The following is a 25868-nucleotide window of genomic DNA, read 5'->3' as shown; positions in this document are numbered from 1 at the left end:
CATGCTTGTAATCCCAGCACTTTGGGAGGCCGAGGTGGGTGGACCACTTAAGCCCAGAGTTTGAGACCAGCCTGGGCAATATGGTGAAACCCTGTCTCTACTAAAAATACAAAAAGTTAGCCAGGCATGGTGGTGTGTGCGTGTAGTCCCAGCTACCCATGAGGCTGAGGTGAGAGGATCACTTAAACCTGGGAGGTCAAGGCTGCAGTGAGCTGTGATGGCGCCACTGCATTCCAGCCTGGGTGACAGAATGAGACCCTGTTGGATGAGTTCAACTGGGGAAGACTTCCACTTTCTGAATATGCATCTCAATGAGGACTTTCATCTTACAATAAAGTGTAAGAAATTATAAGGATTAGAAAGAAAGGAAAGGCATAGCAAGGGAAGGGAAGAAAAAAAAGAAGAGAAAGCCATTGTGGTTGACTTTTGACAAGAAGATCGAAAGTATGAAAACAAGGCCCAAGCCACTTGACCCTATGGAATGGCAGATCTCAGGGCTAAACAGTGCTCTGACCATCCTTTGACAATTAAGCAGAGATATAAGGGCAAAGAACCATCTGCTGGGTGGGCAAATACCTTCCCCTGCAGAGTGCCCTTGGCTCAAGGGTCTGAGATGGGGTCGCTGAGAAGCAGCAGGGCCCAAGCCTCTCCACGGCAGCTCGTGCTGGCCCAGGCAGGAGTGATGCCCAGAATGGCCATGATGCCTGCCTCTGGCAGCTGCCACAGCAGGACAGGGAGAAGTACCACTTCCCTGTTGCTGAGATTGGTGGCCCAATTGTACTGTCCTTTGGAAATGTCAAGGCTCTGGAGTCTACCTTTGACATTGCTCCTTCAATTTGGCTTCCAATGTGCCAACAGCAATTTTCTAATCCAGTTTCCAAGGTAGAAGGGGTATGGGAAGAAAAGGTAGAAAAGTCACAGGGAAAAGTTCCTACTTGTGCTAGTAAAACACAGGGTCCTCAACCTTGAAATGAAGAGATCTTGGACCAGTAAACCTTTATGTAACATCTGAAGATTGCCTACTCATAATTTGGCTAAAGAATGCAAAATAGCAATAATAACAAAAACACCACCTCTAGGACATTATTTTATATTAAAAGGCTATTGAACACTAAAAAAGTATAAAAGATGGCTTCTTAGGATATAAGATCATTTTTCAATTGAATAAATTTAGCTCCAGGAAAAACTCACTCTATTATCCTAATTTTAAAACTTTTCTCCAAACTGGTGGAAACTTTACCCAAATGCATAAAAATTAAGATGAGAACTTTCCGGAGGGTGAGCCTTCTTCCCCCTCCCTTCTGGAAAGGGCTGACTTGGCTTTCTTCCCTTTGCCCTCTGTGCCTCACTCCTTTGTGACCAATTTCCTGCCTGGTTTCTTTGCAGGCCCAGGCTGTCCACAGTGAGCAGCCAATTTGTGTGTGGATTCCGCCCTGCCCCGGGAGCGGGAGGTGGTTTTCTGAGTTCAACTTCATGACAGTACAGTTTAGATGACATGGCCACTCTGAAGCTGGATGCTGACATCCTATTGTAGCATTCCTGCCCAAATGTGGGAAGCAAATTCCCTTGTTATTCCACCTTCTTCATTAAAGATGTGAAGCAAAAATAGAACATTCTTATTCTGTTCTCGAGTCTCCTTCTTACTCTCTCTCTCTCTGCAACTCCCTCCTTGTTGGCAAAGCAAACTATTAAAGGCTGCAGTATTACACTGGGAGAGAAAAATGCTGATTTTAAATGCTTATGAATAAAGCAGACTAAGTAAATTCACATTCTTCAGGCAGACTTAAAATATTAATATGGAAGTCCAATAAAAAAACAAAAAGTAGGGCAAGAGCCGACTGACAGCGTGAGAAGCCTGTGGCAACTCTGGGGCCTGGGGGACTATTTCATCACCTGGTAAGAACGCCAGTGCCTCCAGGATTTTTGACAGCTTTTGGCTAATGAAATGAAAACTAATGGTGGGGTCCTTGTCACAGCTTACCCCTAAAAATAAAATGATGGCCAAGAAGATCTTCTATGGAAATCAGGAGGGGGAAATTAGTTGCCATCACGATTAACTTTTTTTACAGTGTCTTACAAGGCATATTATTGAAGCAGGGGTCCCTTCTCAGAAATTCCCAACAAGAGCAAGAGACCAACCCCAAGGGTACTTACCGGGTCTCCCCCAGAGGCGAAGGAGATGGACCGCATGTGGTGATTCGCTATGATCTGCCAGGCCCAAAACAAGAAACGAGATGTGCTGTTATCGCCCTTTCCACATTTTGGAAAAGCAACTGTCTGTTGGCAGGCATTACAAATTGACATGTTTTCCTGAAAATTGGTATCTATATAAAAATAATGATTATAAAAGTAATAGCAATAGATCACCTTTCAAAATCTGATGGCTGCTGTCCAGCTGCTTTGCCAGAATAGTCTCCGTGAAGCCTCGCTGCAGCCTGTGATGTGGGAACTATCGTCATCCCACTTTACAGGTGAGGAGCCAGAACCCAGAGGGGTCAAGTGGCTTGCTCAAATTAAGACAGCTGGTGATTAGCAGAGCTGCGATCTAACACGGGGGGCGTATAGAGCACCCTTAACATAAGTGACTCCATCTTAGAAAAAGACTCCATCTTACATTTCAAGAAGCAACATGCCAACGGGTACCAGATGTTTGCCTAATTAATGAAGATGGCACCCAACAAGATAAGGACATAAAAAGGCAGACTCTTTTACTATCAGTCCTCACCAGAGGACTCTGGTCATAAAAAGGAGGACTTCACCAGCTTGAAACAGCCTTCTTAACAGACACCGTCTTGCTGTCACTGGTGATAAGCAGCCAGCATCTGCCAACGAAGGCTCTGCCCACATCAAAGACTCTTCCTTGCAAGACATTGTTGTGCATCTGGATCAAGCCAGGACACTCTCTTTGTCCACATCACTTACCCCAGACTGGTTTATTAATCCCTACTCCTATCTCTTTTTCTCTTGATGCTAAATGTTACTTGGTTTGATGTGGAATGTTTAATCTGTAACATTTATATACTGATTAAATATACTCTTATGTATGGTTTGCAATATTGACTGACCTGTGGAGTGGCTTCAGTCTGTGTGCCCACAGCTCTGATACAGAGTGAACTCCATGTAGCTCATGGTTTTCATTATTAAAATAGCATCAATAAAAGTCTGACCTTGTGGAAAGACACAAATGTGCATGGACCTGGTTATGTCTGACCTTGAGCTGCTTATGACAGGGAAGCCCACCCCGAGGCCAGGTTCTTAACAACCATGCCTCTTCCAGAAGGAATCTGTCTCACCCACACACCAAAACATCTAAACTTATAGATTATGTTTCCAAAAACACACTGGGGTCTCTGACACAGAACTCACAGCTAGAATGGGGGGAAATGTGGCCCATCTTCCATTTTATCCCATTTGTATCATGTGTATATAAATTAGAAAGCCAGCATCCAAGATTCCAACTTGGCGCCATCTAAAGCACTCTTGTAATTTATCAATGTAAAATCCAGAGCAGACAATCCATGTTAATTTTAAAATGGGAAATTTCCATTAGCTTTATAAACTGCAGCGTACAGTGGAATTTAGTAGACACTGAGTAAATTAGAAGCTGCCCTAAATTTAAAAAGCTACATAAGTCTTCCATGCTAATTTTATCTTTTTAAAGATAATGTAATGACATTGAAGTAAATTTCCGGGGATGAGAACAGAGCTCATCTCTAACCCAACATAACCAGGTTTAGTTCTGCAGAGTCCCCTTGGGCCCTTGTCCTCGGGCAGGCAGTCAGGATTTATATAGCTATAATCATACATCACAGGGATTTGTCCAAACATGCTCCTGTGAAACTTGAAATAAAATATAATTGAATTATAATAGAAAATAAGATAGTTTTAAATGCCTACTTTGGTTATTGGCACTTACAACACCTCAGGATCTAGAAACCCCTGGGTACATAAGTGAATAGAAAATGAGGCTGGCTACAGAGGCTGCACCCAAGCCCCAGCTGAGTTAAACTAAAAATAGTGGCCTTTGCAGCTCTCTGGAATCTTCCCTCTGGCGCAAAGGTAGAGGGCTCCTAAGAGAATAATGAGGAAATAGCAATCACCAGGAAATGATAAACTATGGCTCTCAAAGTTTTACATCTTTGCTTATTTAATTTTTGCTTATAAGGCAGGTCTAAAACTGGAGTTTGGAAGTTAAATTGGAAGCTGTGATTTGGAAAAAAAAATGAAAGTCATATTTGGTCGACTTGATGCGTGAGTCTTATTGTGTGATTGTATGTTATCTCTTTGGGTAAGACAGAAATTGAAAACCAGGGTAAGAAAATTAGAGCTAATTGACCTAAATCACGTGTTTTGCCCTGAGGGTGTTGCATCTCATTTCCACTAGGAACTCTGTAGAGGGGAGCGGCTGTTGTCTTGCTGCTGTCTCACTGGATGGAGAAGGGAGTGTCTAGCCAGGCTGTTCTCAATTTGCTACAGTTGGGCCCAAAAGTCAGCTGGAAGGGAGAGTCAGCACCCTGTGTGCTTGCCCCCCACCCAACCTTCACACACTCATCAACCAAACTACCAGTCCCCTGGGTGTCCAGAACCTGCCACTTTGCCCCATCCGCCCAAACCAAGGGCAGGAAAACATGAACTGGACACCTGCTTCGGCTGCCATGTTCCAGGACAGAGAGGGCCAGCCCAGTCTCATCCCGCTGCTCTTAGTTTGTTTTCTATTTTACTGAGGTGGGAGGGGAGTTCAGGGAGAAGATCCCACAGATTTAAGAAGTCTGAGGACCAAATAAAAGGTCCAGGAGACATAGGAAAGGAACAGCTCCGGGCATGAAGGAGAGTGCAGAGGTGAGCCCAGACAACAAGCCTTCATGAACAGCGCAGTCTTGGACCATGCCAGAGAAAAGCTGAGCCTGGTGAATATTCAGAATCCACAACCTCCAGAGCTAGTGAACTAGTCCCTTAGACAAGTTAAGATAAAAAGACAAGAAATTATCTATCAGTCCTGTGAGGACAAAAGGAGGCAGTGAGAAGTGGTATCTAGTTATGTTAACACAAAGCCTGGGTTTTGCTTCCCATTTCTGAGCTAGATCCAGGATTTATTTCAACATCTTGGGTGGCAGGTGGAGGAATAAATGAAGCTGGAGATGCCGCTCACTAACCTGGGGAATATGGAAGTCAATCAATAGAAATATGTATAGTAACATAAAGGTCACTGCCGGCATCCCTGGTGACAATGTCAGAATCAGGTAGAGTATTATATAGAGAGGTCCCATCCAAGCTCCAGCTCCTATTGCCAGCCCCAGAAGCTGAGCCGGGGCACAGCAAGGGAGGAGAGTCCACACTCCACACCCCCCTGGATACTGCTCAAGCATTTCACCTCCTGCGCCTCATTTGACCTTCAGAAGTGCCTTGTTGGTAGCTAAAATAGCTACTCAAACACCTATTTTTCCAGCTAAAGAAATTAATGATGACTAGATCAGAGAAATCTAAAAGATAGACACTGTGCAGGAATGCAACCATCCTCAATAAAATTAGCCTTAATTAACACTGTGGCTGTGGTGTCTCAGTCAGCTCCAAATTCATTCCACATTGGCTATTCCATAGAAAACATCACTTCTTATTACCCCTGCAACACTATGTACTACAAGATGCTCCAAAACAATGAGCCACTAAAGCAAAAAAAAAAAAAAAAAAAAAAATCACCATGACATGCCGTCCACTTCAAAGGTAATAAAATAAAATATGGCCTGTAAAACCAATTAAATATGGTGTAAAAGAAAAAAATAAGGGCAAGGACATTAAGAAGAGACTTTGCACACACATCATTTTTTTTTTACATTGCAAGTAAACCAATGATTTTGTGCATTATCCTCCAAAGAAATAAAAAGCAGAATTAAAGAGAGCCAATTTCATTTATCATTCTCTTGGTGATCCTTCAAAGTGGCCAAAGTTCATACTCTAGTAAAAATTTGACACAAAATATGCTATGTGAGCTCAGTAAAGCTGCAAGGAAGAAGCCTGCGAAACACTCATCACCTGGGGCTGTGGGCAGGGACAGGGGATCTGAGCACCCATGTACCTGTTTGGAGTCTGGAGTTCGCAGGTTCAGACTGGCCGTGGAGATGGTCAGAGAGATGCTCATTCCTGCAAACTGGAGGTTGCTCTTTCCCAAGATGCTGGACAGCATTTTGCTCGGAGGCTGTGAAATTAAAGAGCATTATTTTAGCTGTTTCATTTCCATCTCAAAGGGTGGGGATGTGGATGCTTGCCATACCCCCAAACTCTCACTAACTGTTCCTCCCTACTTAGGCATAGGAAGACAAAATGTGAAATGAATAAGCTGGGAGTAGGGGGATCCGAAGCTAACAAGCAAATTTTAGAATATGCAACATGCAAATTATAAACCATATAATATGCAAATGCTGAGGTGAGAACTCTTGCAGGCAGGCAGAGGCATCAGTCTTCCAGGCCTTTTCTCTGGCCCTGTTGGGAAGTGTCTCATGGAGAAGTCCTCGTATGTAAACCTGGGGAAAGCCCATCGCATTTTGTAGGCTCAGCAACCTGGTATCATCACACCTACTTCAGAGGAAGAGTCAAACTAACTTAGAGGAAGACTAAAGCAGGCCAGCTCTAGGGGATTACAAGAATCCCAGAGAGATGCAAGGATGTTCGCGGCCGAAGGGAATGGACCACAAATTTTTTGGAGCAAACACTCTCCCTGGTCAAGGTTCTCATGGACTGTCCTCTTAAAAACCCATGGGCCTAGAGCCAGCATAAGGATAGATAGACATGGCCTGGCTGTAACTGGTATACAGTTCCCATTACCCTGTCAGAAATGTCCTTACAGGGGACTGACAGCTGTGTTTTGGGGCCAGGGATCTTCTTCCTAGGTACCTGGGTGGGCAATGCCCTTTGGTACCAACCCATCCCTTCTTTTTGGATTAGAACACGCTCTCTTTTGATATGCTAATTAGTTCCTAACCAGGTGCACACCTTTTTTAATCCCCTGAAGGAGCTATTTAAAAACAGAGATGCTGAGGCCCCACCCATGAGATTCTGGGTGGAGCCGAGAAACGGGCATCGTTTCCACCAAGAGAACCATGAGGATGCCCCAGGATGAGCTGGGACCTGGAAGATGAGATTCCCCTTCTTCGTTCTCAGTTGCCGTCCTAGTTCCTGTAGTGGAGACTCTGGAGCCTTACTTGGTTCCCCATGGACTGGCCAGAACACGGGCTGGCACATCTGAGTCTTCATTCAGAGTTCTCTTCCGAAACCCAGCTGCCCTGTGGGTGCGTGAAAGTCCCCAAGCTCTGAAGACAGAAACAAGCTTGAGCCTGAGATCAGCAGAGCCACACATGCAGCTGCCCAGATGATCTGGAATCAGGAATGTGCAACCTCAGGGCAGATTCAGACGTTCTTTGAAGGACGCTTTCTCCACAATTCAGGTTAGGCATAGAAAAGCCTTGATTGTGGATTTAGCTGGGTATTCACTAGACAACTTAACTGAAGAGGTTTTCATGGTTTCTCCTAATCCAGGCTTTTTTTTTTTCCTTCTGACTCAAATATCTGCAGGATGAAAAGTCCTAGTGCAGTGTTTGAACATGCAGCCTGTGGAGCCCAGCCCTCTGAGCTTGCTCTCAGACAACATCTACCTGCATTGTGGCCTTTCCCCTCCGTTCACAGTTGTCATCATCTGTAATACGGGGATATCCAGTGGTATTCTAGTGCTGGCTTGGCCCAGCTGATGGGAGCCAATTATTAAATTTTTCAGAATTTTATAATCTGACTATTAATCACAGCTGTTATTAAAAATGAATGTATGTAAACTTACAATTAAATAAATTACCTTTAAAAAAACAGACAATAGGGCCGGGCATGGTGGCTCACACCTGTAATCCCAACACTTTGGGAAGCCAAGGCAGGTGGATCACGAGGTCAAGAGGTTGAGACCGTCCTGGCCAATACAGTGAAACCCCATCTCTACTAAAAATACAAAAATTAGCTGGGCATGGTGGCGCACACCTGTAATCCCAGCTACTTGGGAGGCTGAGCCAGGAGAATCGCTTGAACCCAGGAGGCAGAGATTTCAGTCAGCCAAGATCACGCCACTGCACTCCAGCCCGGGGGATAGAGCGAGACTCTGTCTCAAAAAGAAAAAAAAAAAAAAAAAAAAAAACCAGACAATAAATGCTCAACATGCATCACTTCCTAATTCTTTTGCTGCATTAACTACTAACTGTTTTTCAAGTTATTTATGCCCACAGTACCTGTATGGCGGAAACATTATACAACCATGAGCTACTACATATCTCTTCCCGACTCTGTTTTCACGGGATATAATTTTGAGAAATTGAAATCAGCCACAGTAGAAGTACTGACATCACACAAATCAGAAAATGCTACAAACTCTCTTTTTCATTCCCCTGCCCAACCTGGAGAGCTGGTTGTTAAACATTTACCAGCACACCACTGGGGATATCCACCTCAGTTGTTGTAGTTAAGTAAATTGATGTATTGAAAGTGCTTAAAGGAAAGCCTGATCCTGTTTTAAGTGTCTGTTGTTATCATTATCTTCAGAGTTTAAGCCACAGTGAGTGAGTAACCAGGGTGTCTACTTCTGAGACAGGGACAGCTAACCGTCCTCAACCATGTGAGAGAGAAAGCAATCTAAGCCCTTTCTGCTTTTAGAAGTAGCAAGCGCCGGGCCACAGAAAGAGGACAATGAATAATTCTGTGTGACTGAAGATACCGAGTGGCGAAAAAGAGGAAGTAGAGGAGACACAGTTAGACACAGAGCATTGAGGACAGTACCTTTCTCTTCTTGAAGGCTCCCTTGGCACCAGGCACAGCTTCACAGACACGGCTGATGGCTTCCCTTAGGACAGGAAGAAAAAGCAATTTTATTACGTGTCAGTCGGGATTATGGAACCCAGAGATGCTACACTTGCACATCCAAAGAAAATAACTGCCTGTTTATTTCAGTATAGAAAACAGACCTGCCAATTTGGGAGTCATCCGATTCTTCTTCTAAAACACAAAACTAAACAAAACACAAACAGGTCATCGTAAAACCTCTCCTGGCAATATTCTAGTTCTCTTTGTTGTGGTGGCTGGATATTAACAATGTCATCTGTGTCAATGCTACACTTTTTTTTTTTTACATTTTGCTAAGATTCTATTTTTGTAAGTCAGCACCCTAAAATATTCTCTTCCCGACACTGTGATGCTATCTATCTCCATGGCTTTGGTCAGGACATCAGGCCCAAACCTAATCAACCACTTTGATTGATCGAGATCCTTCTTAAGTGAGTTAGAATGTAATTAAAAGAAACATGGTCATCTGAGTTTTATTCCCAGTTTCTGTGGTTAGTGAATCTTACCAAATCAAGAGGGGTTGGAAGGAGAAGAGGAACTGCAGGGTGTATAAAGAAACCGGCAGTGAGGTGATATGCAGGGCAGTTCCATGGAACAGCACTGGTGAGGCTGCTGGGACGTGCAGGCATGGGTCCCGGTGGAGGAGGCAGAGTGTCCTGGTGCTGAGTGGCCAGGGGGCAAGAGTCCAACATGTGGTTCTGCATGGGGCAGGAGGACCCCAGAGGGTGAGGAAGCAAGACAGGATGGTCGCAGCTGAGGGCTAGGGTGGCAGGAAGGGAATGCTGGAGAGGAAACACAGCTCAACCTCATGACCCAGCCTAAGTGAGAAATGCCTGGGAGGTGGGCAAAGGTGGCTCCAAGTCAGGGGTCCAGAAAGGAGCTGGTGACCCTTCCCACTCACACATGGAGGAGAAAATACTAGTGCATAGAAAAAAATCAACAGGGACTTGGAGACACGGTGAATGAGAGAAGATAATAGGTCCTCAGAAACATTCTATAAACTTTCTGAGCTCAATACTTCTTCAAATTAATTTCTACCATGTGGACAAAAAATAATCACCATAACAACACAGTGCTTTGAAGAGAAATACGTCCATATCAGTTAGGCAACAGACTATCAGGACAAGCTTCCCATTTGCCACTCAATTCATTGTAGAGAGCAGGGAAGGAAACATTTTCCTAAAAGCTCAGATGCCAGGAAAACCGTAGGCAATGAATCATCATGACATGGAAAAAGTGAAGCAAGAAACAAATGTTTTTGATGTTTATGCTTACTCTTATTCATTTTATAATAATATTCTAACTGTGTTTCTATCAAAGTGACCAATCACGTATCATCTAAAGTACTTTCTAAAAGCTAACTTATTAAAGAAGGTCAAATTGTCTCTTTACAGAACTATATAAACCCATTATCTATATTTTATCTGTTTAATTTTTAGAAAACCAGTACAGTGAATCTCTGCATTGTATTTCTTATATTAAGTGACATACTTAGTTGAGCAAGGCAGCTAAACCTCTGATGGTTCCAGCAGGGTAGAAAGATACTATATGCAGAAGTGTCTCCCTTTAATCACTCCATAAATATTCCTAATAAGCACCGTATTTATTTTACCATCCACCAACATGGAGTCTAAAAGAAAAAAATCAGACTCCAAGGACAGTTATCCAAAAAGACACATAGTATCAAATGTCTCATCTAGTCAGGCCCTGGAGCTTGCAACAGGACCCAGCTGCTTCTGTGCTACTTTTGGGGAAGGGAGGTAGAAACTATGCATCACCAGTTAGAAGGAATTACAAAGCTCTGAAAACAGTTAACATTTCTTTCCAATACCTTTTCACACAGAACGGAATGCACAGGTCTCAGGGCACATTCGCAGATAGAAGAAGTTCCAAAAATTTCTCAGAGCTCATATACTCAGGGAAAATCCTAAGGATCCCACTTGTGAGTCTTTAGAATCCCCAAAGGAGTTTTCAAATGAAACTGCTTTTTAGAAAAATGTTCTCTTTTCATCATTGGCATAAATTCCTTCCTAATGCTCATACGATAACACGTGTGTGTGAATTCTCATTTCAACCACGCTGATGGCATCTATTTCTGTTTGAATTAGAAATGCAGCATAACTATTAATAACTGCAATATTTAGATGCCTGGAATGAGTTACTTTAACTCCAAAATCTAATTTTAAATGTAACTATTCTCAATTCCCCTTCTTGCTGTTTAAGTGTAGTACATTTTGGTAAGCAGTACTGTTTCAATTTGTTCGTTTAGCAATCATTATTTAGCTTTATGTAATTCCACTTAATCCCCATTTGAGTCTCAGGTACCAATTTTGCCCTGTTTTTAATCATAGGGATTGCTTCTTAACATTCTGTTCAGTATGACCCTGTTTCTGTGAGCCAAATCAAGACCTCAGAACTCGGCTAATTTGAAAATGGGACATTTGGCAACCTCTGTGGTCATCTGAAAGTCTCGGAAGCCAGCCCAACCGCCAGATGTGAACCCTCATTGTCCTCATGATTTCACCATCTTCCCTTCAGAACTGGACTCTTTGAAATCATGTAGTAGCATCTTTCTCCCTCCTCATCCATCTCACTACAGCCCATCCCAAGGCCCCACAAGGAATGGTCTATGTGACTGGCATGGGTCAATGCACATCAGTAGAGAAAGAGATACCCAAGAAGCAGCATTTGAGTGAATGGGCAGCTACGCAGGAAAAAATTATGTTGGGCTCCTATCTCTTGCCTTACATGCAAATAAATTACAGATGGGTCACAAATTGAAATCATTTGTAATGAAACGATGAAAGTAGTAAAAGAAAACTAGGAAGTATATATATATATATGTATATATATATATATATATATATATATATATATATATACACTTTTTTTTTTTTTTTGAGACTTAGTCTTGCTCTTTCACCCAGGCTGGACTGCAGTGGTGCTATCTCAGCTCACTGCAAGCTCCGCCTCCCGGGTTCACGCCATTCTTCTGCCTCAGCCTCCCAAGTAGCTGGGACTGCAGGCTCCGGCCACCACGCCCAGCTAATTTTTTGTATTTTTAGTAGACACGGGGTTTCACCGTATTAGCCAGGATGGTCTTGATCTCCTGATCTTATGATCCGCCCTCCTCGGCCTCCCAAAGTGCTGGGATTACAAGCATGAGCCACCACGCCTGGCTGGGAAGAATATTTTAAAATTATCTTTTAGTGGAAGGATGTTACAAAATCCAGAAGCCATAAAAGAAAAATATTGACACACTCAATAGCATAAAAAATTTATGGACAAGAAAATATGTAACATTTCACAGTCAACAAAGTAATTGTCTTAATAAAAGTCAGCAAGGAAACTATCAAAAGCCCAATAGAGGGCGGAGCGAAGGATATGGATAAAGAGTTCTCAGGAAAGGCAATATACATGGCTCCAAAAAACACAAACACATACTCAACTTTAATGGTAACCAGAATGCAGATTAAAGCCTATACTGAAATTCTATTTTCATAGCCAAATATTGAAGCTTTACAGTCCTTTGCAGGGAAGAAGGCACCCTTCTCAGTGCTCCATAATACCCTCCCACCTCCACACCCTGAGTGAGTTTCTTGCCTCTTCTGAGAACCCTGAGACTCTAAAGTTCCAGCCTCTGAACCTCCCCCTGCTTATCCCCTCTTCTGGCCACTGTGTGACCAGAACCCTGAGTGAATGTGTGCTGGTACAATAAGAATATCCCACCCCACTAGTCCTTTCTAATTCAATGCATTCAGTTGGCCCTGCTCCTCCCTGGGCTGGATGGAGCCATGAATCTAATCCACTCGCCTCCACACAAGAAAAAGTCTTCCATCACTTAACGTGTAATCCTATTTACCTATTTTTAGTAATAAACATGTCCAGGCCCAGCAGAACAGTAAAAACCCTGACCTTCATTTAAACCTCCCCTCCTCCCTCCCTAAGGCCTGCCTAGGGAACCTCCAGGTGGCCACGGAAGAAAGTGCCTCCTAACCTTTCAGCTGCAGCTCCTGACCCCTTGGTGAGGTAGGGATGACTGCAGGGGGTGGATACAGAGAGGTCAGGGGTGGAGAGGTGACACCGACAGCCCCAGTGCTGAGCCCTTTGGCCAGGCTGGTAGTACCTTGCAGGGAAACAGGCGACCCCCTTGGTGCTCCTGGATGTCCTCCCACCCCCATGCCCTGTGTAAGTTACTTGTATCCTCTGAGATTCTTGAGACTAAATCTCCAGCCTCTAAGCCATGGCGAGTACCTCCCCTCCAGGGCTCCACCCAACCCCTCTCCTCTCAGGGACACTTTCCTTTTTTATTTGAAGACTCCTCCCCAGGAGCAAGGAGGTACCCATGGGTGAAATGGACAGTGTCTGTTCTTCACCCCACACACCCGCTCCCTCCCAGCATCCACACCAGTGGGAAGCTCCAGCTTCTTGCTGGTGACATGGCTCCTGTCATCAGCAGAAAGCTGACTGGGCCACATAGGTACCCCTCCCTGGAACCAGAACCTCTGCCAGGTTATAGCAGGAGGGCAGTTGCTCCTCAAACACAGCCACTCCTGCTGCATGCTTCCCTGTGTGAGTTGGACATCGGTCCATGGGACCACCTAGGCCCTGGTGACATGTGTCAAAGTCTTGGTCATCTCCTAAGCCCCTCACTGACTCTGAAGCTAGAGGGAACCATCGCCCCTCCTCCATGGGAGGACTCACAGGCCACTAAGGACTTGCTCTTATTCTCTTTATAACTTTAGGGTGAGGGTTGGGCAAAGTGCAGCAAAATAGATTCTCACCCCTCTTCCCAAGCCCTTTGTAGGAGGGCCAGCCCTCCCTTGAACTGTTGGAGTACTCCTATGCCCCACAGACTCCAGGCAAACTTAACCAGAGTCCCATTTTAACCTGCGGTTGCCTCCCGCCCTCCTGTCTGAAGGGACCTCATAGTCTCTGGACTCTGAATGCTTCAGCAGGAGGCGGCTCACCCACCTTCCCCACTGCCCCGCTCATCTCCGAGTACCAGAATTTTATAGATAGATACCATACCCAATTGCTAGCTCCGCTTCAGTGTCTTAAAATCATCACAAACTTGAAGTTTTCAAACCCAGCCTTAATTTTTCCCACCAATAATATTTCTCTCCAGCCTTCCCAGGACAGAAAACAGCACTGTGGTCCACCCAGCAGCTCTCACCCCACACAAGGTAGCAGTCCTGGGTCTCTCCCTTACCAGCCACACACCAAACCCATCACCGCCCTGCCTCCATGGGGAAGGTGAGCCAGGCTGCACTCCCCAGAAGCCTTCAGAGTAGTGGAGGAGACAGGATAACACAGTCACACGTGTACTATGAAGGACTGGAGTGTGCAATTCTACCTTTCAGAGGAGCAAGAGGTCAGTTACCTGGTCAGCAAAGAAGCCTCAATGCCAAAGAAGCAGGTGCTGAAAGAGGCAGTGGAGGAAGATCCTATAAAAATACAAACTGGAGCCCAGACCAGGAAGGAGCACAGCAGGACAGTGGACGTGCAGGAGCGCCAGCTGGCTGGGGCCAGGTGTACAGAATCCCGGGATAAGGCAGAACCATGGAGGTTTCTCATTCAGGTCTTAGAGGCATTTCAGGATATGCCAAGGAGCAGGAAGCAACCAACGCCTTTTTAGTAGACCCTGATATGATAGAAATAGTGTCGGTGTGTAGACAGGCAGAAAGGGCTGAGAAGCTGCAGGCAGGGAGATGAGCTGGGAAGTTACTGATGTTGTGACGGCCAGACTTAGATGGTGAGAGTGAAAAATGAAAAGAAGACCATTTGGAGAAGAAGCCCACAGACCTGCTTCATTACGGAGACTGTTGCTGAGGGCAGTCCCACAGATGACTCACTCTTTCATCTTGGGGACGGCCTCTCTCTTTTTCTCATGGGTCATTTTCTCCATCCCGAAGCTGTTGACTCCAGGTGGGCCATGTCAGAGAGCTGGATTTGCAGTAGGGACAGAGCTGGGAGGTTGCCAGCTAGGCCGAGGGCACGTAGGAGCCCAGGCACCAGGAGTGAGAGTTCAAGGGCAGAGGGACACAGAACCAATGGCTTCTTCCCAGTTTCATCCACAGCCAAGCAGATTAGTTTCCCAGCTCCAGCACACTAAGCATCCAGCCATAATCAAACCATTCGGAGAAACTGAGAGTCAGAAATCATAGGCATCAAAAATACCATAAACCTGATTTTTTAAAAAGTCATTTGACCAAGATGTGTTGAAATCACTTTAATCTTGTATGTTGCAGACATAACAAAAGAGCCATGGATTTCAGAATCTGCACACCCCTGGAGAAATTGACTTCCCTTACACCTTAGCAGTTCACCTGTGCCATTATAATCCCAGCATTCTCCTGAGACCTCGTTCTGTGCCTCAGCCTTTGGTTTACTCCAGAAAGGTGTTTAAATATACACACAGGGGTAAATAAATACTGGCTGGTAATTATTAAACAGACGTCAAAAAAGTATCCTGTATATTCACATAAAAGCCCAAATAATGAAACTAGAAAAGAGGTTCCTAAACCATGCTGAAAGAGATCTCACAAAGTGAAAGATAAGCTCTTGGGATTACTAAGAATGTATTGACCAAAAAAGTAAAGCCCAACAGAGACAAAATCGAGGCTAATTTTCCTTCCATGGTTTAAGTAACTAATTGATAAAGTTCACTTGAGGTCACAGGTCATGTCACAGGCATCTTCACTGGACAGATCAGAGACTTGCTTTATTCTTATAAACACTTTCATTTAGTTATTTTTTCTCCTTTAAAATTCTAACAGTTGGGTTAGAATAAGCCTTCTGCTCTCAAATTGACTGCTTCCTGATGCCGATACGCCAATCAAGGGAGAAATCCACACTCCTCAGTTTTCCCACAATTTCGTAAATGAGCCAAGTTCTCAGGCAATGAGGAAGAAGCCTCCAATCTGTGCTGCACCCTGAGGGAGATGGTGCCATGTCTCTCAGATAAGCCATCAAGAAGCTGGACCACCAAGGTGCTGGACTCATGAGGGGCTGGACTGGGTTGGATGGGGCTGCCCAATACAGTGTGGAATCTAGAGACCCACGGAACCCTGCACACACCTGTCTTCACTGCCAGTTTTTAGGAATTACTTATCTTTTGGGAAAGATGCATTTTGTGAGATCAAATACCACAGGCTTTAAAGATCTCAGTTCCACTGAAATCTGCTTCCTTAGTCGTAAAGCATGAATACAGGTGAAGTGAGCAAACTTGGCCCCAAAGCTTCTGCCCTTTGGAAACACACACACAAAAGAAAAGGGGACCACTGTGGTGCCTGACACCAGGCTGGGACTTGTTCTAAGTGCTCTGAAGGCATTATGCGTGCATCCCATGAAGCTCAGGGCAAGTCTCCATCACAGCGTCTCCCTTTTGCACCAGTCTTGACTGAACCACGTAAACCTGGGCTGATTCCCTGGTCTCTTCCCTCAGCCTTCTGTTCACTTTTCCTTGTAAAATGGCAGCTAAATCATTTCAGGTGCCTTCCTCAGTCAAGGCAGTCAGACGGCTCTAAGATGAAGAGGCCAGTCTGTCTCTCGTGCTCTCGCAGTTCCCCATGCCAGATCCCTGAGGCAGTGAAGAAATGTGCCAATAAGAGCATCCCAATAAAGTCTTTTTCCATAGGATTCTGCAGGTAGACAGACACAGGTCTCAGAGGCCACTAAAAATAGGCTGAGACAATAGAATTCCGAATGTAGCCCTGATGGGCAGTCCTGAGCCACACAGACATGTTGTCCATAATTGTTCCACTCCAGGACCTAATGGTTTCCATCCAGTTTCTGTTTAATTCAGCTTCATACAAGGCTTTCCTGGGGCACAAACCTGCAGAAGGTAACACTGAACCCACCTCCCAAAGACACACATTGGCTCTCCAAAATAAGGACACAGGGCTCATCAACCCTCAAGGCATTAGAGTTCTAGAAATGCTTTCCAAACGCCTCCTCATCAACCTGGCAAGGAGTGCCCAGTGAGCAGCTACACAAGTTCCTTCCTCAATAAAACCCTCAGGATCCCAGGATTTCCAGATTTACAGCACAGTGGCTTCCACCCAGGCCACCAGCCATGGATCTGTATGAGTGATTAACAACCAAACGTGCAGTGGGGGCTTTCTGTGAGGGTTAAATGACACATCTATGAATCTATACAACTTAGCATTAATAGAGCCTGGCATGGGGCACATGCAAGTTAACCATTAATGTTACCATCATCAATATCTCCATGGAAGAAACAAAACCGTTTTCCTCTGCTGTCACACCACCACTTGAACAAGCCATCAATTCTGCAGCAGATGCCAGCTGGGTGTCCTCCAATTCAGATCCCCAGGCTGAGGGCTCAGTGTCCCCAAGACTGTGCCCCACTTCCGATGCCAATCTCAGTCCCACAGGGGTAAAATAAAGTCCCAGTTTATTTTACCTCTCCTTCTGACTAACTGGCTACAAATCAGGGTTCCCACCACCCCCAGCTTGGGTTCAATTAATTTGCGAGAACGGCTCACAGAACTCAGGGAAACACATTTACTGGTTTATTCTAAAGGATATTGCAAAGGATGCAGATGAAGAGATGCATAGGATGAAGTATGGGGGAAGGAGCATGGAACTTCCATGCCCTCCCAGGATGTGATGCCCTAGAGAGGACCCTCTGCATGTTTAGCTGTCTGGCAGCTCACTGAACCCAGTCTTACTGGGTTTTTATAGAGGCTTTGATCATATAGGCAAGATTCATTAAATCATTAACCATTGGTGATCACTTAATCTTCAGCCCTTCTCTCCTCTCCAGAGATTAGGGACAGGGCTGGAAGTCCCAACCTCTAACCCTGCTTTGATTTTTCCTGTGACAAGCCCCCAGCCACCAGTCACCTCATTAGCATACAAAAGACACATTACTTTGAAGATTCCAAGGATTTTAGAATCTTTTAGTTGTATGCCAGCAAACAGGACAAAGACCAAATGAATATTTCACAGTACACAGTATCCATATCAAAGCTGCTTGTGCATGTTATCTTTCAGTCGTTGGGGGCACATGCACTGATCCTAAGATATATCTTATATGCAAATAAATATATACACATATACACAATAAATATATACACATACATACGTGGCCCATGGGGTGATTGCACGTCCTCCTCACTACCGTGGGTTCCACCGTGCATGCACACACCCATCCGCCCACATGACACATATATGTGCATCAAGGGACTCCAGATGTCCTCGGCTATGAGGCACAAACCCTCAGGAAGTCCACAGGAGAACGGGAATTAAAACTAATTTTCCTATTTTCCAATCAAGGAAACTGATGGCAACAAAGTCAAACACATAATAGTAAACATCGTCAATCAGAAAATACCAGAAGTTCTTTCATCCAAGGAGCCTAACTTATGTTTCCCTGATTCCTAGGGTGAAGACCACCTTGCCATAGCATAATTTCTCCAACACTGGCGCCTACATTAGGAGAAACTAATGTGGAAATACTCTGTGAGACTAACCACAGCAAATCAGAAAGAATCAGAACTTTCCCCTCCCCTCACCAAGCAGTGCTTAGAGGAAAACAGAAGTGTGATGTTCTCCCCCTGCTCTTGGGGTGCCTGCAGGGGGACGAGGTCCACCACAGAGCCCAGGCAATCAGTGTGGGAGGGAGGGCCAGGGGATCCCACATGCCTGCTTCTTGTGGTGGTCCACTTTGCTCATTCAAAAATTTCCTCCCTTGTTGACATTTTATTTTAGGCATTTATAAGGCAATGACAGATTATTATTATTATATACTAATTCTAGATGATATAAACCAAAAATAAAATTCTAAGCCCACCAACCAACTGAATTGACCTCTCCTCTTAGCCAAGAGGATTCCAAAGTAAACGTGAAAAACTAGTTCAGGTCCTGATGGGAAGAGGGGGTCAGACATGCTTCATTATACACTCCTCCCTTAGAATTCAGGCATGGCAGACCAGCATTAAGATGAGAACAGAGACCTTAAGACTGATAGATCAGACTCTTTGTAGCAATAAGATACCAACATGACAGATAGTAGGCCCTGAAGGAAATGAAAGTATTTTACCTCAAATTACATTTCTAGGACATATTTTGAAATGGCCCTGCAAAGCTGTCTCTTGTGGGGAAAATCTACACTCTGTAGAAAATCCCCTTCTCTTTCCAGGTCTTTTCCTGACCCAGGAGAGATTTAATTATGATTCTGACACCTTTTAGGGTTGGTTAAGAGACCTTTACCATCCATTTTCTCTGAAGCCTGCTACCTGGAAGCTTCATCTACATACTAAGAACCTTGGTTTCCACAACCCCTTATCTTAACCCTGACACTCCTTTCATTTGATTCCAGGTCTTTAGATAATAACTCTTTCAACCAATTGCCAATCAGGAAAATCTTTGAAGCCATCTATGGTCTAGAAGCTTCAAGTTGTCCTGCCTTTCTGGACTGAACCAATGTACACCTTACTTGTATTGATTGATGTTTGCCTGTAACTTCTGTTCCCCTAAAATGTATAAAATCAAGCTATAACCCAATGACCTTGAACACATATTCTCAGGACCTCTTGAAACCGTGTCTCCAGCCTTGGTCACTCATATTTGGCTTAGGAAAAAAACCTCTTCAAATGTTTTACAGAGTTTGACTGTTTTTGTCAAAAAGATGAAAAACACAGAATACAAGAAATCAACATAAAGCCTTTAGAAATAAAAACTCCATGGACATAAGGGGTCTGTTGTTTTTAAAAACATCTTTAATATCAGGGAAAGAGGTACAATGCAATCAGTAGAAAGGTCACCAGAAAAGAGGAAGGAGGAACAACGAGCTGTGGGGAAATGCTGATGGGACAACCAGAGGGAGAGGGGCCTGCATGGAGAGCAGGCAGAGGAGGGTACAGGGGAGAGGCATATGGTCATTACCACAACGAAAGGATGGGAACAGAGAGCACAGAATTTCCAGCAGGCAGGATGCATCCACAGCACCCAGGGGAGAACCCAGCAGAGGCCGTGAGAAAAGCCTGGGCACCGCAGAAGCAGCAGGAACCATTCTGGGTGAGACCACACCTGCAAGGCAAGAGAGAAGATGCTGGTTTATTCTTCACAAACTGTGAACGGTGTTCCTCATCTGCAAAGCTTCCTGCTGGAGGTGCACTTCCTGCAAGTATTTATTTAGACGGTGCTATCGACTCCATGGCACTGTTCTGTGGCAGAATCTGCCTTCGAGAGGTATTTCCCCCTTCTGATCACTGGACAGGGCCTGTCCATTCCAGGGCAGTTCTACTAGAGGGTGCACCAGAAGCTGGCTGTCCCATCTTAGTCCTTATCTCTGACCTCTTTCTATCAATATTTGTGTATTTCTATGTGCATGTGAAAAGAAGCCCCACTGATAGAATTGGAGGAAGAGAGAAAGAAACAGGAAACCTTAGAAAGGGCCTGAGTGAGACAGAATAAAATTTCTAGGAAGTATATCTTGGAGGTGCCGTGTGCAACGCTGATCTTGGAGTTAGGTGCCATGTGCAACGCTGATCTTGGAGCCTAGGGGGTGGAGCAGGAGGGAACTGGGACCTGGGAAAGAGTGTCCAGCTTTTTGAGAACCAGCTCCAGACCTTAAAGCTCACACACCACCAGAAGCCAGGACTGCCCTTAGGCAAGGGGGCAGCTGCTGGGTTTTATGCCCCCTGACACACTGAACCACCATACCTAAGACAAAGGAGTGATCCTTCCTATTTGGGAAAAGTAAACCAAAATTAAAGGAAATAAACTCAGAGGAGGTTCTTAACTCTTCCCAGAATCACACAATATTGGTGGAGTCAAAATCTGAATTGAGCTCTTCCAGGCTTCAGAGCCACTTTTTCCCAGGTCCCAAGTCTTCTTGGGGGCATGAGGACGGGGAGGGGTCAGAGCCCACAGGAGCCCCTGACTGCTTTGACTTCAGCAGTCCACACAGTGACCCAGGAGGTCACACCACAGCCAGCGCCTTCTTGGAGTGAGGAGTAGGAAGCCCCCAAGGGCCACGGCTCAGGCAAGGCAGAGTGCGTCACCCAGAGGCCTGCGGGGCAGGGCCGCCAGCTCTAGAGGAAAAACACTAAACTAAACTTACCTGCCCTGCCTTTAAAAACCACCTATGCACATCCTCAGGCCCACGAGCAAACACACAGAGCCCTGAGCGCCAGCATGGATAAATCACGGTCAGCAAGGCCCTGCAGACAGCATCTCATTTGATTTCTATGACAGCAGGAGATGTGGATGTTGCCCTTACTCCAAGGTGGAGATAAAATATATCTCCACCCACATATTATATATAAAATTTTATCTCCACCCATTTCTCTCTCCTCCAGAGGCAAAGAGAGTCCAGGACATTGGCCAAGACCACAAAGCTCTTGAACTGGGCTCTCTGTGACATGAGAACATGAGACTAGATGCACGCAGTGGAGAGAAGTGACAAAGATTATCCAGCCAAAGATCATGCCACCTGATGTGCCAATGGCTTTGGAGAAAGGCAAGACCATGGCCTCCCAGTGTAAGGTTATGGTTGGGAAGTAATTCTGCACCTGAATGCAAGCTGACTGCCACCCCAGTAGTTTTGGCCGGCTGCTCTGTTAAGTAGAATGCTGAGGTCAGTGTGATCAATAACTGCCACTTTGCTGTCACTCCAGGGGATTGGTGGGTATGGGAGGCTTCCCCCAGGAGGTGAGGCTGCACAGGGCCTTGGAGGCTGAGGAGGTTTGAGAGAGGAGAGTGTGAGCTGAGCACACAGAAATGATGAAGAGAGAGGTCAGTTGAGCCCATGCGGATTGGGGGTGCACCAGGGTGCAGCCACAGAGAAAGGGGAGTGAGTAGCCTGCAGAAGGACCCACAACAGGGAACCCAAGAAAACAGGCAAGAAATCAACATGGGTGGTATCATGAATGCCGGGTGAGAGGACTTTCCTAAAGATTTAAGGAGTGAAAACTACAAGGAAATGAATATGAGGGTTTGCTGATGCAGAGCGAAATGAGGAAGAATCTTTTCCCTCTAATAGAAATGGAAATGACGGGGGAGGGGTGGGGATCCCCCAGGCACATCTAGGACAAAACTGTGCAAGACATGGCATAACAAGTCAGATATAGCCTGCGTGAAGAAAAGCATAGCATTGTATTGGGGGACATAAAGCAAGATCTGAACACATGAAAACTCATGCTATGTTCCCAGAGATAAGGATGAAACATTATTATGAAGTAAATTCTCCATAAATTAATTTATCAATTTAATTGAATTATAATTGTCATCCTAATTGATATCTTTTTGCAAAGAAATTTCAAAAATTGTGAAGAAAAATTTTAAAACAACAAGGAAGAATAGCAAGGAGAAATATGTTCTGCCAGATGAAAAACATGACTATAACACAACCAAAATCAGAACCAGAAGTTAATGGCACACAAACAAATGCATCAGCAGAAAACAAATGTTACCAGTGGACTGAAATTAGGTGTTCAGAAACAGAGTGTGTGGTAATTTAACATACAGTCCAATGGCATTTCAACACAGTGGGGAGATTTGGGCCTAACTGGCTATCCTATTAGAGGTAAACTAAAAATCCATACATAAAAAGTAAAATAAATGAAAATATTAGAAGATTAGTTTGATCTACAGTGAAGGAGATTGTCAAGACAGGAAAACTACAAGCCATAAAGGAATGGCTGATGGATGCACTCTAATAAAACATTTTTTAATATAAAATTTACCATTTTAACCATTTTTAAGTGTGCAGTTCAGTGGCATTAAGTACATTCACATTGTTGTGCAACCATTACCATTATCTGTTTCTAGAACTTTTTCATCTTCCCCAACTGAACTCTGTACCCATTAAATAATAATTCCACATAACTCCCCACTGCCTCATCTGGCCAGCCCCTGGAGACCTCTATTCTACTTTCCGTCTTCATGAATTCAGCTACTGTCTAATAAACATTTTTTAAATGATATGGCAAGATATTTCCAGCACATACAAAATATGCAAAAACTCCCACAAATTGATAAGAAAGTAAAGAGACTCCAATAAAAAAAATGGGTAAGTGAAGTGAACAGGTAATTCATAAGAAAGAAAATGAAACCAGACAGCACATAGATGTGAAAAAGTGTTCACATTTCTGTATGCAAAAACACTCAAAGGAAAACAATAGCAACTATCGTTTTGATGATAAAACTGGTTGATAGCAATATTAGCACTCAGTGCTGCATAGTTGCGAAGAAAGGGCCACTTTCCTAAATTGCATGTGATAAGTGAATTTCAGGAGTCATCTGCAGCGGCCCACCTGTTGGAGTGTGGTTCAGCACAGAAGGGTGTAGGGACATTGAGGGTCCTCACAGCATTGTTTTGCCTAGCAAAACAAAGCAAAACCAGGAATTGTTGACTATATTATCATATAGCCATATGATTTGCAACTATAAAAAATCAGGTTTGGCCTGGCGCAGTGGCTCAAGCCTGTAATCCCAGCACTTTGGGAGGCCGAGGCAGGTAGATCACGAGGTCAGGAGATAAAGACCATCCTGGCTAACACGGTGAAACCCCATCTCTATTAAAAATACAAACAATTAGCCGGGCGTGGTGGCGGGCGCCTGTAGTCCCAGCTACTCGGGAGTCTGAGGCAGGAGAATGGTGTGAACCTCAGAGGCAGAGCTTGCAGTGAGCCAAGATTGCACCACTGCACTCCAGCCTGGGCAACAGGGCGAGACTCTGTCTCAAAAAAAAAAAATCAGGTTTTAGGCCCCAATCTACTGATCCATTCAAGGAAAAAGTAGATTGTGGAATGATGAAGATAGTATGATTCCCACTTCTAACACAAAAGAAGGAAGGGGTGTGTGTGTGTGTATGTGTGTGTGTGTGTATACCAAAAAATCTGGAAAGCTATTAACACTGGTCATCTTTATCTTTTCTTTCTATACCTTTATCTTGTTTGACTCATCATGAAAAGCATCTATTGTTTTAATTAAAAAAAATAAATTAGTTCATGTTGTTGCATGCATTGGTAGTTCATTGTAGTTCATTCCTTTTTATTGCTGGGTAGTATTTGTGTCATGCACATATCAAAATGTGTTTATCTGTTCACTAGTTGATGGATAATTGGGCTGTAGTTTGAGTCTATTACAAAGAATGCTTCTATGAACATGGACATACTGTGGACATACATTTTTATTGCTGAATAGCATGGTAGATTTATCTTTAACCTTATAATAAACTGTCCACCTGTTTTCATAAGCTCCTGTACAATTTCGCATTCCTACCAGCAATAACACACAACACAGGTAGCCCTCAAAACCTTAAGCTAAGTGAAAGAAGCTAGACACATAAAATCTTGTACAGAATAATTCCATTTGTACAGAATTGCATAGAATGGTTCCATTTATAGGAAATTCTAGAAAAGGCAGAATAATAGTGCCAGAAAGGTCCTCGGGGAGATTTGAAAAAGGCTGCTGACTGAAAAAGGGCACAAGAGATTTTTGGGAGTGGTAGAAATGTTCTTGACTGTATGGATGAAGCAATCAAGAATCAAGAATTTGGTTACTGTCTAATAAACACCTTTAAAATGATAAGGCAAGATATTTCCAGCACATATAAAATATGCAAAAAGCTCCCACAAATTGATAAGAAAGTAGAGTCTCAAAAAAAAAAAAGGGTAAGTGATGTGAACAGATAATTCATAACAAAGGAAATTAAACCAGCCAGCACATAGATGTGAAAAAGTGTTCACATTTCTGGTACACAAAAGCACTCAAAGGAAAGGACAGGGGCTTGGGGGAGGGGTGTGTTACTGATGGGGTGGGGAACAGGGGCTTTCTTTGGTCTGGAATATTCTGATCTGGGTGACTATTACTTGGTGAATGCATACATAAAACTCCAATGAACAACACACTTAAGATTTGTGCACTGGTCGGGCGCGGTGGCTCATGCCTGTAATCTCAGCACTTTGGGAGGCCAAGGTGGGTGGATCACCTGAGGTCAGGAGTTTGAGACCAGCCTGGCCAATATGGTGAAACCCCATCTCTACTAAAAGTACAAAAATTAGCTGGGTGTGGTGGCAGGCACCTGTAATCCCAGCTACTCAGGAGGCTGAAGCACGATAATTGCTTGAACCTGGGAAGCAGAGGTTGCAGTGAGCCGAGATTGCACCATTGCACTCCAGCCTAGGGTACAGAGTAAGACTCTGTCTCAAAAAACAAAACAAAACAAAACAAAACAAAACAAAACAAAAAACAGAAAGAAAAGATTTGTGCACTCTATGAGACCTCAACAAATTCATATTTAAATCCCAAAATGAAAACAAAAACACCAGGCAGCAGGCTTGGGATGTAATTTGCTGTGTCACTAGGAGCCATTGTAGCTTTTGAAGCTAGGGAAAAATATGTTGAAAGTGATTTCAGAACAGGAATTGGCCATTTTTTCAGGAAGCCCTGGTCAGGGAAGAAGAGTTGGCCACGTTCTCAGGGGATGAATACGAGCATCAGCCACTGGGTGAAGTGACAAGGCCTGGGAAGGCCTAAGGCTGGGTGGAAGGAAGGCAGGGGCCCAAGAAACATTTCAAAGAAGAGCACGCACAATTTGAAGATGATGACTCAATGACATGCAAAAGGTAGGAAGATTGTAGAAGTCATAGCAGCCACAATTGACATTTATAGAGTGTTTACTAAGTGTCTGGCCCTTTTCTACAACTTTGCACATATTAATCTTTTAATATTGTAGGGATCATTATGATTTCCTTTTCATTAGTGGAACCTGAGACCAGAGAGGGTAAGTAGCCTCTTTGAGGTCACACAGTAGGGAGGTGGGGGTGAGAGTGTTTGCAACAGAAGCCCTGCATACTGGAAGGAAGATGGTGAGGTCAGTTTGGGACACCTGGCATTACAGTCACGAGCAAACACCCACCACTCAAGAGGAGAGCCAATGTCAACTTGCATGCCCAGGGACTTTGGGATGTAAAGCAAAACATGATTCAAGTGCAAAAGATCATTCCTGATAAAGCCATGAT

General features: G+C 44.2%; 1 protein-coding gene across 3 annotated transcripts in view; it reads right to left on the bottom strand.

Moving 5' to 3' along the window:
* SHC3 (SHC adaptor protein 3) overlaps window positions 1–25868 on the bottom strand; it is a 306014-nt gene that overhangs the window by 63881 nt on the left and 216265 nt on the right. For all 3 annotated transcript variants that reach the window (XM_055091804.2, XM_024930043.4, XM_034967681.3), the window contains 3 exons: window positions 8806–8869; window positions 6074–6193; window positions 2155–2208 (listed from right to left, as the gene is read on the bottom strand). In XM_055091804.2, coding sequence (XP_054947779.1) covers window positions 2155–2208; window positions 6074–6193; window positions 8806–8869 — 238 coding nt within the window. The remainder of the gene's footprint in view (window positions 1–2154; window positions 2209–6073; window positions 6194–8805; window positions 8870–25868) is intronic.

The sequence above is a fragment of the Pan paniscus genome, chromosome 11 (genome assembly GCF_029289425.2).
Source record: "Pan paniscus chromosome 11, NHGRI_mPanPan1-v2.0_pri, whole genome shotgun sequence".
Lineage (NCBI taxonomy): Eukaryota > Metazoa > Chordata > Mammalia > Primates > Hominidae > Pan > Pan paniscus.
The sequence above is the reverse complement of the archived record's forward strand: the minus strand, read 5'-3'. Positions and strand labels throughout refer to the sequence as shown.